This window comes from Centruroides vittatus, unplaced genomic scaffold (assembly GCF_030686945.1).
Source record: "Centruroides vittatus isolate TY-2023 unplaced genomic scaffold, ASM3068694v2 contig_620, whole genome shotgun sequence".
In the NCBI taxonomy this organism is placed as follows: domain Eukaryota; kingdom Metazoa; phylum Arthropoda; class Arachnida; order Scorpiones; family Buthidae; genus Centruroides; species Centruroides vittatus.
In genome coordinates this window covers 2819234-2838170 of record NW_027122381.1, presented here as the reverse complement: position 1 = coordinate 2838170, position 18937 = coordinate 2819234, and the positions used below count along the sequence as shown (strand labels likewise).

Below are 18937 nucleotides of genomic sequence, written 5' to 3'. Positions count from 1 at the left end.
AAATCTACTTACCCGGAATTCTCAAGGCTTATTAACGCCATTTTTAAACGGACCTAAGTCACTGGGATAGGCCTCCCATGTGGCTCTGGTGGTGTGAGGCCACCTCTCGGTGTTTGTTCAACTGGAAACGCACCAATGTAAACATTGTATATACCTTTGTTTTGTTTACTTGTCTTATTTGTTGTATGGCATAAAGATTAATGCTAATAAAGGATGGGAAGCCCTCTGCAGTGCTAATGCGGAACAGAGGGGTATTCTGATCCCCGTAAGGGGAAATGATGATTTTCCTTTGACTCAGGCCGCCAAAGGCGACCTTTACACATATCTTATTCTAGAGACTAAGAATTGGTTTTTAGGTATTTGTAAATAACTATAAGTAAGTAACAATTATTTCACTAATATTTATAAAAAACATTTTTTTTCCCATCTTATGTATAAAACAATTTTAGAATAATAACTTAAGCTTTTAGTAAATTAAAAAGAATTATGTTTTTATTTTTCAACTTACTCTTCACAGAATGTATCATATTCCGTAGAAATTATTTCATTGTTTTCTAAACCTTTCTGACAACTATACAAAAATTCCAATTTGTCATTGATTTTATCCTCTTCCTTTTTAATCATAACTTGATTTTGATGCAAATACTTTTTTAATTTTTTTAGAAGTATATCTTCTCTTTCGTTTAGAAGCTTTCTCAGTTTATTAAAGTTTTCATGGATGTTTTCTTCTACCTATTAAGGAGAAATTTTTTAATTTATGAAACAAGCTTTTACATACTAATTCTTATTCATTTTTAATTTATCAACTTTCAATAAGTTTCAGGAAAATTATACGATCTTTATTAAAAAAAGAAGTAATATTCTCTCAGTTTCTAATTCTTTTTCAAACTGTATATAATGTAGTTAACAATATGTAAATTATTTTCTGGATTACAAACTGTAGTAGTAAAGAAAATTTCCCCAAATATACAATGAATGTTATTCAAATATGAATATAACATTAATTGTGCTTTAAATGATATTTCATAGTAATATGAAATTAATGCAAAGGGACAATATGATCAAGAATGAACAAAAAGCTTTAAACAAAACAATTACAGGTATCCCTTGCATAACAAGGTAGTTTACATTTAGAAAAAGTTAACAAAAGAATACTATTCTTTTTCGTTACTAAGAGAAATATGTAACTAACAAGCACATTTAAAAGTACCGTTAATATTAATTTTAGTCAAACGAGGATGTTTTCTTTTTACAAAATATCGTTGTCTTCTGAGCTTTTTTGTTGATCTTGATCAGAAATATCAGCAATGCCTTCATTTTTTAAAATTTTTACCATAAAAATTTCTTATGCACGACAAAATAAAAATATGTTCTAGTGGATCACGTTTGTTAATCGAGTACTGAGCAATTTCTTTTTCCAGAATTTGTGTTCGAATACAGAGATACCACTGTATTTTGTTCGTCATTTTTACGAATGATTACTTACCTACAATTGAAAAAGGTTAATAACACTTATCTAAACATGTTTAAATAAACTACTAAATATGAAGATTAATCTGTAAAAACAAAACACAGTGACAGTCTTAAAGGTTAAAATCTAAAAACAATGACAACACCTAGTTGATAAGAAAGCTAGGACAAGGAAGAAAAATAATTGCACTATCAGTTTTCATTAAACCTGATAAAAAACACAAAAACAAATTAAAATTTCAATATTCTAAAATCCATGGACAAAGCTGAGATAACAGGAATGTTTACTTGAATAAAAAAATATTGAATAAATGAGTTAGCACTTAAAAAGTTGTAAAAGTTTGTACGGAGGATTTCCCAAACTCTTGTACCGAGTTAGAGCGAAACCGTATGGTATGAGAGATACCCGTATATTCGTTTAATTTAAACTTTTTTACACGTTTTTTTCAAATTTAATTATTTTGGGTGCATTTTGAAATTTATTTCTATCTGTTCTGAAACGTATTTCTAGGCCTTAAGATGAACTGTTAAAATGCTATGATTGAAGAGTACCTGTTTATTTATTAAACTATTGCCTACATCTGTGTAACAATGATTTGCCACTGATCCTCGCTCAATGGTTTCTTGAAGAAACCATCGAGCAAGAATGACACGATACAAAACCATAAAAGAATGACACGATATAGAACACACCTTGGGATAATAAAGAGAGACAGACACACTAAACAGCTGTAGCCAACTCCATGTTCACTAGACAAAGTGATTTGTTCAAATGCTATGCAAAATGATAAGTCACAATATGTGGCACAATTCTACACAGATCAAAGTAAACGTCTCTCTGTTCACAAAAACTACACAAACTGTAATTTCTAACATGATAATGAAACATGGTCCACAACATTTTTACATAGATGTGGACATAACTTTAGAAACTCCACTATAAGAGAAGTTTTGTTGTTTTTTTAAGTATAACTTGGCGTTGACATTTGAATTTCAACAACACAATTAGAATATTGTTTTATATGACATTTTTTAATCATCAGATAAATTCTGATCAAAAGTCTCTTCTTATCCCAATTTTCAACATTCGAGTAACTTCATACAAAGGATAACAACAGACCTTACTTGTTATTAATCCGTTCTTTTATTTCCACTTACATAAATGCATGTAAGTGTATTCCTCTTCAGTATAGATGGAAAGTTTGTATCTCTAAGTAAAACAGATACATGAAGTTTAGCATCTTCTTACACAATTCTACATTTCTAAGGATACAACTAAAAGTTTAGTTTTTAGTTAAATCCTTAAAAATGTACAATTTTTATTCCATTTTTTATTTTTACATTATTGCTGCAATTATGGAAATTAAGACACTTTTTTTACTTGCTTTCTTAACTCGCTGATTTGTTGAGATGATCTCACATCTCTGCAATTTCTGGAGTCTGTCTGATATGGCCTGATGTATGTGCTGCATTTGAAAGTCAAACCTAAAATCATCATTCCTGAAGTTGAACATGTAACTGAAGGCTGAACAAAATCCAAAAGAAATATTTTTGATGGCGACTGCTCTTACCATGCAAAATAGTTTAAAGTAGTACATCAAACCTAGCTCTGTTTGGGACTCTGTGGTTGCCAGCAAAAAATGGCTGAAAGATGACAGTGCTATTCTTAAACGTGTCAACAAATCAAAAGATACGGATAACTTATCTCGTTTCTCTTACTATCAAGCTTTACAAGATTACATCGCTGCTACCAACTGCACAGTGGTGCTATCTATCTGGAGTGGTTACAAATCTAAAGTTAAACATTTTACAACACATCTTTGGACAATAACCTCCACATGAATAAGGATATTGTCCTCTCACCTTCTACACTGTTATTTACTTTGGCAAAAGTAGATAAACTAAGCAGAAAATTAAGACACACCACAGATAAAAGCTCTTTGCCTACCATCCATGTTTAAAGCATTCTTAATAAATTTGTTATTGGGCACCTTTCCAGCTATAACTCCAGCATTACAGAACAATTAGCTCTTATTAGAAAGTTCCAAGACCATGTATTTTTTGAAGAATAATATATCACAGTCCTGAACTTTGAAGCCTTATATCCTTCTATAGGATTACAACAGTATTTTGCAATCTCAGGGACTTCGTCCTCCATAACATCAAGCACTTTTCTACACTACACCACAAATCTTGGAATTAACACACATGGCCACATAGTCTTTCTTTTTTTTATTTGATGGCACTTCATACATTCAGAATAGAGGTGTCCCTATGGGCATCCCCTTTCAGGAACTCTGCGTGAGATTTTAGAATCATTGATTTTACCTAAGTATGCATCTATCATCATTTATATGTTAGATTTATTAATGATGCTTTGATCATTTGAAATGATGTCCAGACATCTGGGAATTTATTTGTGACATCAACACTAACCCATATGACCTCGCCTTGCACTTGGAACAAGAAAGTGACTATGAAGCTTACTTCAAAAAGAGATGCAAACATTTAGGAAGTAGTCTGGTTAAAACCAATATCTTTAGAAAACCCATTTACAATCTGTTCTTCATTGCCCGGGCCTCCCATAACTCTATGCACTATAAACTGGCAGTGTTAGGGCTCTGATTAGAAGAACCTACACATGGTTAAAATAGCGAGGTTGAGGCCGAAGTTTTCAACGTGAAAACGTGAATGTCAGACATTCGGTGCTGCCTTTGACAATGGTGTTTGGAACGTCAGTGGAATCATGCTTGACATTCCAAATGCCATTGTCAAACGTCTAGGCTTACAGGAAAGCAGCGCTGAATGTCCGACGTTCACGTTTTCGCATTAAAAACTTCGGCCTCAATCTCGCTAATGCCTGGAACAAGATGCAAGAATTTAAGATGGGGCTGTCCATAAATTTTTCTTGAAATTTTTACCTCCCTCTTGTTCCAGTTTGTCCAAGTTTCTATAACTCCCCCTCCTTTGGACATCTGACAAAAATCAACACCCTTTAAAACCTTTATCACTTTACAAATGATATATACCATAAGTAGAAACAAAATATACAAGGAATTTTGAAATAAATATAATACAGGGTGAGTCAAAATTATGTGAACAATCTTAGGTGAATCAAAATTATGTGAATACTATTTGAGAGAAAGCATTTACTCAAAGTTTGCATTATACAGAGTCTCAAACTGACCACCAACATGATTAATGAACTCAAACCAACGTTCAACAGTACAATTTAGTGCCAGAACACACATTTCTGGGGAAATTTTGGATATCACACCTTTTATTCTGTCCTTGAGGTCTTCGAGGTCTCTCACATTTGTACTATACACATGCTCCCATAACCAGAAGTCACAGGGTGTGAGATCCGGAGATTGGGGAGGCCATAACAACGGTCCATCGCGACCAATCCAATGCTTTGGGAACATTTGATCAAGATAAGCACGAACAGTACGAGCAAAATGGGGCGGTGCACCATCACGTCGAAAATACCCTTCTCGTCTAAGTTGTAGGGGCATGTTATCAATGGCAAACTCTTGCAGCATTTGCAAGTAGTCACGTGCATTCACTATTGGGGTTGTAAAGAAATATGCCAATTACACCAGTAACGGTCACAACACACCACACGTTTACCAAAATCCTTTTATGAAGACAGGATTAAAAAGCTACCATCAAGATGGCAAGAAATTGTATAAAATAATGGTGAATACATTATAGATTGAAATAAAATTTAATTAAAATGTTTTTGTTGCTTTTTTCATAGATAAGAATACGCACGAACTTATGGACTGACCTGATAGTTTCTTTGAGAGTAGTGTTGCTATGTTAACTTCATCTGAAATAAGATTACAACTTTATTTTGTAGTACAACAATAAAATAATTCATATCCACATACAAATGGAGAATTTTAGGGTTTTTTTCAAAATATCAATTCTGGATTTCACAATCATTTTCAATTCTTACGCTTATGTTTATTAATTAATAAATGTACTATGCTAAAAATGAGAATCATTAATTTTTCTAAACTAAAATAAACTTTAAAAAGTATTCAAAAGAATCAGAATTGGGAGTTTTCAGCAGAATCAAAATCAGGAGAAATTTTGGTATTGTCACATCTTACTACTTATAACTTGGGCTGTGCTCAGTAACGCAGAATTCTCGCTAAGTCTAGTTATGCTGCAATGTCGAACTCGTTTCCGACTCCTCCCACCACTAAAATTCTAGCTAGTTCAGTTAGCTTCTTTTATCTATTCTTAGCTCCGCCCACTAAGCCACTCAGAATTCTAACTTAGGTGTTCTGTGTTACCGAACACGGACCTGTTATTCGAACAGCTAGTCTTGTCCTTTCTCATCTAAATCAGATTGACTTCATTCTCTCTATTTTTAAAAGTTGTATTTCTTTATCTTTCTATCTGAAACACGATAAACAAGTTTTAAAGGCTAAAACTTTAAAATATTATGAATTATTTCCTAAAACAAATTTCAGACCTAAATGCATTTAATTTCAATCTAGAATAACTTTTGTAATCTAGATTTAGTTTATTCAAATGTCTAACAAAAATTTCCTTGTACTAGATAATTCAAAATTATAACTTATCAAAGAGCTGATTTATTGTTAGAAAAATTTCAGAAAGATTTCCTCCCCCTTCTTTAATTTCAGCTTTCCTTCAAAATTTGTTTATTAATTATCTCATCAAACTGCTAATAATTTAGTGAGTTCAGCAAATATTTTTGATGATTACTATCTACATCTTAGTATAGCTTTCCCTTAACAACATTCCTGGTCTATCTCAGACTGCTTTTGAATAAACAAGTTTGCTCTCATTCACTAAAGATAATGTTCCTCAATGAGTTTTAAAGATAACATTTGACCTATCAATGATAAATCAAAAACATATACTATAAGAAATGTACTATATCTATTCAAGTTTGGCTAAAAATTGTAATCTCAAGCCAGACATGCAATTAAAATCCTATTTGTTTTTATTAAATTTACAACTAAAATCATTTGTTTATTTATTTACTGCATTTCCATAGTAATACCTTACAGGCAAATAATTACTTTCCTAATAAATAATTATCATTAAAATATAAAACTTCACATTTTGTTTTTTCTTTGCAGAGAGAAAACAATGAAAATTTATTTTAGTGCAAAATCTAGCATGTTTAAAGCACCACCAGTGTATTGCAAATAGATATCTCAAGATACTAATTCCATGTTAGAAATGTTACACTGAAAAATGAGTCAACTTTATTAATTTATGATTAGAATAATGTTTTGATTTAGCACAAAGACCATAACAACCAATTTTAAAAATATAATTCACTTCAAAATCTTCATTCATAACTCCAATATGCAGTATGTATATAACAGTATATAGATGAAGGAAAATTCTGAGTGAACAATAAATCTGATATATTTTCACAAAAACTCTACATTTTTAATTACTATGTAAATTATTTTCTGACTTTTGCAAAATTACTGAATACTAGTAAAATAAATAAATATGATTATTTTGTCTGGAGTTAATAGAAAAAGAAAAAACATTAACATAATAGCAATTTTTAATTAAAAACATCATATGAAAGAACTTTTGTCTAACCTAACTGGGATTTATCAGTTAAAACTTTTAAATAACAGGCAATGTTCTGCAATGTATGTGTTAACTGCTTGTCTCCACGCATTAAAACAATATTGCCCTATATCCCATTATCTGTAAAAAACATTCACATTCCACTTGAATTTTGTATTATTTAATTAGTTTGTTCGACAGTTTGTTGTATCAGATACATTGTAACCATAGAATAAATTTCAAAACTTTGAAATTTAAACTGCATTCTATTGAGCACATTCTTCATGTTCTTAATAATTAAGTAAAACTAAGTATTAAATATAGCATTAGACTATTTATTATAAATTTAATTATAATTATGATATTTATTGACATTCAAATAAGCTTTATCGCAAACATAATTTAGGTTTTTTACTTAAATAAATATAATGAAAGTCCTCCACACGAATTGCATTAATATTTAAATAAAAACTTTATAATTCAGTAAATCTTCATTTAAATATAATAATAATTTTGTGAACTGTTTAAGGTTTTGATGAAAATGTGACTTATCCACTAAGTTATATTCAGAAAATTATTAAAAATAATTTTACCTGATTAAAATTTTCATCATTCACATTTTTTAATACATCTAATTTTCTTCTTATATTTACTGCATTACAAATTTTTCTTTCTACATTTTCTAAACAATCTTCTTTTGATGAAAGTGGCAACAATGAAAAATTATTCTTGTCCATCATCTATAAAAATAAATATATTAACAGATTTAATATTTAAAATTAATTTTTTTAACCTATAAAATGCTAATTTCACATATTAAAATTAGTGTATGTTAATTGTTATTTAAAATATTAAGTCTACAAAATATCCATTAACTTATTTTACCATTTCTTGCTAAAACACAATTCAAAATAGATTGTGAAATATTACATCTAATGGTTTAAAGTAACAAGTAATATTTGTTTCTAACTTACAGTCTCTTAAGCAACTAAAACATGATAGGCCTAAATGTAAAAGTGACAGTGATCAAAGTTCAGAAGTTCATACACCAACTTATAAATATTATACAATTTGTGTATTTTTATCACTGATCTTCCAATAGTAATCACCACAGACCAAAATTTAAAAAAGTTGTAGCACAAATAAAAATTTCATTCGTCTAAACATTCTTCAATTTAAAAATTGTAAAATTTCCAAAATTAGTTTTTTCAACATCTAATTTTGTAGCAGACTTCTTGTTCTTCTGTCTTTGAATGCCGTGAAGTATTTGTCGCGTATAAACCGATTTCGAACGCGACGAGGAACGGTCCTTTTCTTCGGTCTAAAGACGGGTCGAAGGAAATTTTTATTCCGGTCGATAGCATCGCCTGCCAATTACAAATCGAAGAAATACGCGAGATGAGACGCGACGTAATTACGACCGTGCATTTTGGGTACGACTCGTCCTTTGTCGATCTCTGCAATCCATAGGTGGCAAAGACTGCAATTTTATACATTTTCAAATTTTAAAACAACCATCAACTGAAAATACAAATCTGGAATTTTATTATTTACACCAATCATAATTCTATAAAATATTAAATATATTGGCTTTCCTTACATTTTCTATTATGACATTTAATCAAGAGTCAAAAAAGTTAAATACTAATACAAGCTAAAAACATATAATTCAAATAATAGAACGTTCTTTTTAAAATTTCGATTAATGCATTCGATTCGTAGAATAAACGACGACCCGACAAAGGTTCCCGAAAGCGACCGAAAATATTTACTTTTCCAATAAATGTACCGGTACTTGCCGGAATAAGTATGCAAAAGTGTCTGGGAGTTATTTGTAGATTTTAGTTCAAGACTAAACTATGTGAAGTTTGAAAAAAATTGGATGGTGTCAAGCGCAGAGGTTTGCAGTTCAAATGGAATGCTCCATTAGACACATTTAAATCCTTTATGCATATATAGCATAATAATGAATTCATTTTGAAGATTGCTAAAAACAAATTCAATATTTTTAAGTATTAAAACCAATATTACAATTACAGATGTAATATAAAAATTGAAAAACATTAAAATAATTATCTTATACATATATATTCAAATTGATTAATCATTAATAATTATAATGATTAATTATTAATTAGTGGTACTGTTAACAGTATTAACAATTAATAGTGATTAAAATAACAATGAAAATTTTATCTATTTATGTTCATTAATTTTTATTTACACAAAAGAAATGTTTTTGGTCAAAATCTGGCCATCTTCAGCTTAAAATCTTCCATTTAACAATTTTTAATAATATAGCATAGAATACATACATCAGAACAAATTCAAATTAAATTTTAGAACAATTAGAATAAAACAGCAATTTTTTCTCTAAATTGGGCTTGTTGTTATATGTAAACTAATAATAATTTATATGCTAAACATATTATTATTAGTTAAAGATCTATGAAGTACAAAATGACAAATTAAATTTGACAAATTTCAGTTAGAATTGTTCATTTATAATGCAATAACTAGGTATTTAATTTATCACCAAACTTTTAATTTCTATAAGAAAAGCTATTCAATTAATAATTCTTAATGATAAAATCACTGTAATAACTTTTACTCACGTAAATCTAATTTGACTCAATTTTTATTATGAAGCATGCAATGCCATAATGTTGTAAATGTCATTTTTCTCTAAATATATTTATTGAAAAAATGAATTCTAAATGCAATATTTTCTGCTGCAAAAAATGTTGTGGCAATAGTGGACCGTAAGTGACTGTATTTTGGAGTTGAATTTATGTGCAGACCGTATCAATATATTTTGCACTAACTGGATAGATAGATGAAAAAAATGTAACCGACGAAGGTCGGCGAAGCTAATCGAAAACGTTATTATTTTATTAAATTTAATTGCTGGATTTTTTTTGTGTGCAGGCCGTAACTTTTTAAGTGCCAGAGTTCGAGCCACGTTACTTTTGGTGCTTAAAATGTTACGGCTTATGTTTAAATCATTTTGTTATTGCAGCAAACTTGTATACTAATGAGTTATTTACCATTTTATTGTACAATTGAAAAGAATTCCTTCGAGCTTGAAGGAATTCATTCACTAGAAAAAGTGTTTTCTATCTCTATAATTTATATCTATATAGGTAAATTAAATACTTCGAGCAGACGTCACGCCAACTATTTTACTAACATAGAGAAAGTTGAAAGATCTCTCTTCCCGGCCACTACCTTACGTAATCCGAGAGACCGGACTATAGTCCGCCCCTCCCTGCCGTTCTGTGGCCGCGTTACAACCCGGATTTGTCAGATTTTTAGACAAAATAATTTACTATTAGCTATTACCCCTCGCCCTAATCTGAGGAGGTTATTATGTAACGACCGAGATGTAATTTCGATCCTAGAAAAGTCTGGCATATATTCTATTCCGTCGAAAAACCCACTGCCGGGGGCACACACCCACTACGTAGGGGCGACCGCCGGGATGCCGTCCACCCATATAGCAAAACACCGACGGTCTGTCGCAGGGGGCAGCTGCGACACCGAGTTGTCCAAGTCGGTTGTACGGCACCACCACGCCCCACTTTGGGACCGTGCAGTGATGAAAGGAGATTGGTGCACATTTGGGAGGCCCTCTTCGCCACACTGCTGTCTCCTTGTAATTCTCCCACTCTCGAGTTGCCCGGCACTTGGATCAATCTGTACAAATGGATAAAACACCTTCATTACATCCGTTTCAATATCCGTGCCTTCCTTGTGCAGTAAGGCGTGTGCGCGAAGATGTTACGTGTATTTAAATTATTTCTGTAAACTTTATTGTTTTTAACCTTTTTTGTTAAAAACGGCCAATTGCCGTTCCCGTTCTCTGCACTCTAAACGCATGCGCGTCGATGTTATGCAAATTTAAGTTCAAGTTTTGCGTTACGTTCTAAATGGCTAACGCCATTCGTGGTTTTGCACGGCAGGATGCACGCGTGACGTCGTTACGCATACGTTTTTAAATATAATGTTTTGTGTTCTCTTATTTTAAACTTGTTACATTTCATGTGGCTAATGCCGTTTTGTTCTAAAAAGTTTGTTTGAATTCTATTTCTGCCCAAAGACGACATTTTTAAATATGTCGAAAGCACTCGCAGGAAAATAAAACATTTATTTTAATGTTCTTTAACGCCTCTTCATGTGAATATTTCTCTATATATCTATATAATTCAAAAAAATATTTATATATTATAAGAAAATTGTTTTTTTCCTACTTTCCTAACAACCCAATATATACAATATATACACAAACATCATACAACACACCATAATTTAACTTATAAAAATATTACAATAAATTATAAATGAATAAGAAAATGATTTTGTAACATTAACTTCTCTTACATCATTGGAAAAAACAAAATGTATATATAAGATGTTTAAACTGATATTTTAGTCTCAGTTTTGTTTATATCAATCAATTTATTGCACTGTAGAAAAAACACTTTGCACATAGAATAAGAGGAAATTGGATTAAAGTGAAAACTGCACTGATATGTTGATAGAGAAATCTATTAACTAATTAAATAAATATAAAAGATTAAAAATTTCATGTTCTAATAACTTTTAAAAAAATAACAAGTTATTATAAACAAAAAGTAATGTTTTAAATTTAATTTCTTTTATAAGTTTAATATTTTGAGAGTTTTCTTAAATATTTAATTTATTATATAAATATTTTCTATATATTTAACATTGAATGTGAAATTTTTTGTCAACTTCTTTATATTTCATATTATAAATTATAAATACTTTTTGCATTACTCAAGAAGTCGTTTGTGAAATTTTCTAAAACTCTTTCAAAATTCTTATATTTCATCAATAGAAAAATTAACATGATCCAAAACTATTAACTCAAAAGTAACATAGATTTAGAACTTTATCAGTTTTTCCAGTGTAGATATTTTAAAAATCTTGAAGAAATAAATTTCATAAATAATTTTAATTTAAAAAAGTGTATAAAAAAATCACACAGTATTATCATATTATATTGTTGTGCAATTCAATAAACAGAAGTTTATTTTATATTAACAGAAAACTTGATAGATAATTCAGAAAATCTTGAAATTATTTTGAATAGGAACAGATGTATACGGAACTGTTTCCGAGAACATCTGGTTGAGCGCACGCTATGAATAGTAGGATGAAAATATTTACCCAACTAGTGAAGCATATAAAACATTACTATAGTTTAAAAAATAAATGAAGTGCTGTGACTAGATATACTCTTTTAGAAATCTAAATATATAAAATTACTTGTCTTGACTGACTAACTGATTCGTCGTCGCCCGGAGCAAACTGCCGAACCTAGAGGTGAAATTTGGTACGCAGTTAGGGTACATCACGAAAGTGCACGCTATGAAGGGATTTTTCAAAATTCCCCGCTAGAGGAGGGGGAGAACATTAAGGCTTAACCCGAAGAACGGCTTCTACCGTACTATTTTACATGCAATTTTTTGTTTTCGACTATATTTAGCCTTCATTGAGTACTTAGGTGTATTAAATCGATAACATTTCGGATGTTGTTATAAAAATTTTTATATATTTCGATTTTTTAACCAAATATTCAAACTGTTTTAAATTCAAATTTGTTATTGCGTATTGGTTTGATTATAGAACAATTGTAAATGTTCCAGAAAATTGATCAAATCGAAAATGGTTTGTTTGATTCTCGGCAATTCTTGTTCTTGGCAGTGTTATGTAGCAATTACTATGGTTGTGAAATACCGAATATAAATGGTGTTTTCTTGCAAAATCCGCACGGGCAAAGTTGCGGGTAACAGCTAGTACTCTGTAAGTTACTTGCTTTACCTCACCAAAACCTCAAATTAAAATATACCCTTTCGCTTAACAGTTAAAATTTATTTTAAAATTATTTCTTAAAATTAGACTATTTCTTTTTTTAAAATATATTTTCCTAAAAATATTCTTTAAAAAAAATCACTCAATCTTTTTGTAACATTATTTCTCTTAAACACACGGGGTTCTCCAAATGATATACAAGCATTCGAACATACACCTAAGCACTAATTTTCCAGCAAATAAACGTAAACAAACTTACACTTCGAACGCTTTCGGCCACAAATTTATTGGCCTTCTTCATTTGTGGCCGAAAACGTTCAAAGTGTAACTTTGTTTACGTTTATTTGCTGGAAAATTAGTGCTTAGATGTATGTTCAAATCTATATATACTGTTCCAGTTTTTTGAGGAAGTTCTATTCAGTATGATATACAAGCAACAATTTCATCTTAAAATTGCCAACAGCATTGCCACAAAGCAAAAGAATTAGCCTGTCTTTCATTGGCCTGTGTCCAGGAAAAACGTTTTCCTCCTGGGTTATGTATGTACTGTTTGGCATTTTTTTCCAAAACAGTCAGTTTCATCACAAACACTTGCTGGGGGACAAAACCCTCAGCGCTCGCGCGCACACCAAATTCTTTTACAAACTTTTCTGCATCTTTTTTGTTCACACTTGAAGCCTCTCCATGCCAAACCATGTTGTGTATGCCATTTCACTTCTTAAACTTTCCAAACCAGCCTTGACTAGCCTTAAACACTTCAGTCTCAAAACTTGAACCTGATGTTTTCTTGAGCAAATTTTGGTGCAAAAACTTTGCTTACTCACAAATGATAGTCTCCAAAATACTGTTGCTGACCCAACTGCTTTTCATTGAACCAAACCTTGAGCAACTTTTCCATTTCTAATGTCTGCAATTTTTTTTTTGTAATCATAGTGACTCCTTTAACAATATTAGCATCCTTTATTGCTTCCTTGTTCTCGAGAATAGTACAGATCGACGACTTTCCTAACTCGAACTGCAAAGCCAGATCCAAGATGCAAACACCATTTTCGTGCTTCCGTATCAATCTTTTTCTTCATCTCTATTGTTATTTTCTCATTTCCTTTATGCTTACACTATCGTTCTTAGATCCCATGATAGCTTACGGAGTAAAAAAAAACCAGAAGAAATAATGCACGACAAAGTCAAAAAACAATTTGTTGCAAAGTGATACCGTGCCACTGCCAGTTCCACAGATTACAGATACATAGACGAACAACTTCGAGAAAATCACGCGACTAAAGATATGCAAAACACCATTGGCCAAAGCACGGTACAACAACGATCGAGCAATTTACATTTTCCATTTAACACAAACGATATCATTAGTTCAACATCAATTTACCACGGTGTAAGATTTCCTTTGTTTCTAGTGCTGTTGTTCATAATTTAAAAACATTAAATAGAGTTAAATGCACAATTGTTGCTTCCATGAGCAATAATTTGCTATTGTTTACTTTTCCTGAAAATTCAGAAAAGTAATTAATAATATTTTTGTATGATAATTAAATTTTTTTCTGGCTTACATATACCCATGTTTTTCTAAAAGATATTACAAGTTCTTGCATTTAATTAATATTGATAAATATAATGCCGAACGTTACGTACTAATGAGAAATAATATAAAAAATAATATATTTAATAATAAATATTTTATTTAATTTGAGTTGAGCATCTTTAAATACGAATTACTGGATGTCATTTATATTATTACAATGTCAATTAACGCAGTTTTTATTAATTAAATTTAAAGTTAATTGTGACGAGTACCAAAAACCAGAAATAGTATCTTACCTACACACGCATCGAAATCCGATTCGAATAACAATGTCGTCGACGGTTTGCGTTCAAACGTCTAACGACGCCGGGCAAATCTCGGCACCACCACCGAATCGGTTGTCCCGTCGTCGATTTTCGTTAGCGTCGGAAGTATAGGAAGTCGACCGCCGGCGGCCGGCTCCGCCAGGTAGTTCGTTCGGAAACCGAGTCGTCGTATTGCAACCGGAGCAAATACGGCATTTAAAACTTCGTTCACAAACGGGGGCATTCGTAACCAGAGGTTCAACCATATTTTATTTTTGTACCACGTACGTTTGCTCGTATTTATTTTTTAGGTTTTGATTATAACACGTATTTATTTTTTTATATCCCTCGTATTTGAATCGTACAAACGTTCAACTAATTTAGAATGTTCTTCCCATTCTTTTTAAATTATTTTCATTGCGTTATCATTTTCCAAATATTTTTTTGTTCTTTTCTCACTTTAGTTTGACGTTCCAACCAAAGAAGGCCTACGAAAGTAGGTCAAAAACATTTTTGATCGACTAAATATATTTCCGGAGTTATACGAGACGTACTTTTGTTTGATACTTCTCCAGTTACGTCAAATTATTTTTCTGACCAGCATAACGATAGATATAGGGATACACTTTTGAGTTATACGAATTTCACATTTACCCTATCATTATAAGACGGCATGCAAAAATTCCTACTATTTTAAAATAATCTCCGATAATTGTCTTTAAATTTTTAAAATGCACATTAGTAAATTCAATAACAAATTAGTAACTACAGTATTTCAAACAATACTTGTCGACTTTTGATGTTTACTTCAAATACATTATAACAGAAAGTAAACAGACTCTTGTTCGGAGTAAAGTATCGACAGCTACCAGACAACAATGATTTTCTTTACAAACTGCACCCGGTCTATAAAAACCACGTTAAAAGAGTTCCAACTGTTTATAATTGGTAAAAGAAATATTACAAGTTATATCATAACAAACTGTTTATAAATATTGAGATGTATCATTAATTTGTGTAAACACTATCTTGGCAAGCTGTTTACACGAATTAATAACAAATTTATAACAATAGTATTATTATTATAATTAATAAAGTTATATTCTGATACAAAATTATTATATAATAATTTGATAGTTTATTATTAGATCACATAACATTTGTTTTAATTAAAAAAATCTTTAATACGAAAGTCTTAATCTTACATAATCATAATAATAATATTTTAGTAATAAAAATGTTAAATTCTTGAATATTTAACTTTAATTACAGAATTATCATCGAATAAATTCAAAACAAAGAACAAAGTCTAGAATTTAGTGTCGTCGACCTTTAAGCACTTCAAATGTCCGACACTTAATCGGTTACTTATTGCACATTAATCCGAACTACCCACCGCGTAAATAAATTTTATTAATCGTATATTTCGTTTTTCTTTAAATATCATATTAATCACCACGCACGAGATAAAAATTTCTACAAAACTCTTATTAATTTAATTATAATTGTTAAATTTAATAAGAGATGGCATCCAATGCCAATGCCTCTCTCTAGTATCAAATTTTTCAGAACTTAACTATAAAGCTATTATTAATACGGTCAGTATTCAATTTGAAATAAATTTAAGGTACTTAATTAACATCTTAATGTCTCGTAATTAAATAATAGTCTTTATATTATTGTTTACTTTAGATCCGGATAGCCCAGTTTCTAATCGTTTAACCGGCGTTAAAAAGTACGCGGCGGATACGCAGAGTCCTACCGTATTAATACCGCAAAGATATACTCGAGCATTTATATATTTATTTAAATCTTGTTAATGTATAAAATATTAAGAAGAAACTACCCGCATTTTCTTTTTTTTAACAAAATTTCAATTACAAATACTAGATTAAACTGTCCCCAAGTTAAATTTATTTTAGAAAATAAGCAAGTTTTACAATTTATTTTTTTTGCCAGAACAATCACTAAGAATTACACCATCTTTTTTTAATAATTAAATACAATGCAACAATTTAAAACAATCTAGCAAGGAGTTGTTTAACTTTCCCAGCAACATTCGATAGCATTATTTGTTATATTTTATTTTAAAAACTTTTTATATTTTTAACTATTTATTATAAAATGGCAAAAAGCTTAATTTCGAGGGTAGGGACGGGTTTTATAAAAACTCGTAAATGCCAATAACCGGTAAAATCGTCATCAAGTCCGACCCTACCGGAGATACGCGCCGTCCTCTTTATCTTCCCCTCGACCTATAATCGCCAAAATTTAATATCGTCGATCCCCAAGAAACAAACTACCCCGAAAAATTTCGAGAAAAAGCGCAGCAGTTATTAAGCTTCGAAGACGGCGAACAAAACAGTGCCAAACACGGACAAACGTCCACGCATACGGAAAAATCCCCGGAAGAATTTTTTGCATTTCTTTACGTTTTAAGGTCCCCCGAGTCCAAAAATGTGAAAATCCAAAGGAGTCGCTTTTTGGCCGATCGCCATACTTTTCCTCCGTTACATATAACAGCCAGGGAAGTATTAATCCTAAAAATCTATTCAGAAATCTTTTCATTTTCTCTAGTTTTATAGATCCGTAGAAAAATATACACTTCTTAAGAAAGTTTTCTAATTCAAATTGCTTTTCTAAAAACTCACGATTTCGGCCCATACTTACAGTACATTATCGGTAATCAACAAAAGAGAGACTAAGAGCTGCCAGATTAAATTAATATACTTACATTTTACTATAAACATTCTAAAACTAAGATAACGTATAGGTCTACTCTACTCATTCCACGCGTCATTAATAGTTGGTAAATAAATGCCCAGGTAATAAGCGTATCCGGTTTCCACGGTCGCCTTCCAGCCCGAAACTAACTAATTTTAAACTTAGTAATTTATCAAGCGACGACAAATTTTATAGCACCATTGGCGAGCTATCGATTGTAAAAAAATAATTACTTTTACCCGCATTTCAAAATAACCAGGTCGTTTAAAAACGACTTTAAATTAAACGCACGTCACAAAATATCCCTTAATTATACCATTTTGGAGAGCGAGAGTAACGAATTTGTAATTTTCAAACGGCACGGGAAAACGCAATATTTAAATCTCCGAAACCCACCGACGGAATTCCCGAGGAGTCTGGCAAAATCGCCGACGTAAAATTTATTCCGGCACCTCCGCCTTCCCCGACGAAAATCGAGTTTACCTCCACGGCCGCGCTTCTCGACCGTCGAGTCGACGACTCGAACCCGACCGCCGCGACGATAATTACAAGAAATTTAAGTAAAACCACGATTCGAACATTCAAAATTTATAAATAGTTAATTCTTAATACAGGTTAAAGGTTGCCAGACATTCAAAAACCGAATTCTAGGCCAAGATAAAGGGACAAAATTTAATCTATTTGTCACTACGATACAAAATGGGACCAAAGTAGTTTTTTGATGAGGTGTAAAGTATTTACGTATTTTGTTACTTTTGTTAAAGAAAAACTATATTTTTACGGCTTGTGAAGAAAGACAAGATCTTATCTGCTGGATTCAAAACTGTAGTTAGTGGCATAAATCGTAAAGGTTAACATCCATCGAATATTGACTTACGGGGCATTGCTTGGAAGCGACCAAGAACGAGGCACGAAATGCATTTGATTGTCGCGAAACCGCCGGTCGGAAAACTCGATGTGGTAATCAATTGAAAAACGAAACGTCTTTGTGCTAATAAATAACGGCATTTCCGAATACGATAAGAAATGCACAGGTAAACACGACGGGCGAAATCTCCAAACTTCTGCCAAGTTTGCAAGTAGGTTACTCACGCGCAATTCCTTTATTTAAAACTTTACGCTTACGATATAAGACCGAAATGCGTTAAAATATCGTTAAAATATGTAGAAATTCATTTAAGACAAAACCTGCGGATATCCTCAGAGATTACGTTCCGTACGTCCGTCGAACATACCGCTGACCGAAAGTGCCCTCTAGCGTGTTTTCGTCGGGAATGACGTGGGCCGAGTTGCCACGTAATCGGGTGAAATTTCACTTCCGTTTATGTGTCTTTTTAATTTATCTGGTTTGTTATTCCATATTAATGTTTTAAAACCTAATGTTTCAATTTTTCTAATTACGTCGCGGGGAATTGAGATAAAATTTGCCATAAATTGAATCTTGCCGCATATTTGCGTATTATATATTAAGGCTTATCCTCTTAGGTTGATG

At 31.4% G+C, this 18937-nt stretch overlaps 1 protein-coding gene across 2 annotated transcripts in view; it reads right to left on the bottom strand.

Moving 5' to 3' along the window:
• LOC136979449 (repetitive organellar protein-like) overlaps positions 1 to 18702 on the bottom strand; it is a 48801-nt gene extending 30099 nt beyond the window's left edge. Inside the window, exons 1-3 of one of the 2 annotated variants that reach the window (XM_067275460.1) lie at positions 18634 to 18702; positions 7635 to 7781; positions 509 to 732 (exon numbers count right to left, since the gene is read on the bottom strand). In XM_067275460.1, coding sequence (XP_067131561.1) covers positions 509 to 732; positions 7635 to 7781 — 371 coding nt within the window. In that variant the 5' untranslated portion in view covers positions 18634 to 18702. Of the gene's footprint in view, positions 1 to 508; positions 733 to 7634; positions 7782 to 7926; positions 7946 to 18633 lie in introns of those variants that run through there. The other variant, XM_067275459.1, reaches the window with a different exon arrangement.
• Positions 18703 to 18937: the final 235 nt, after the last annotated feature.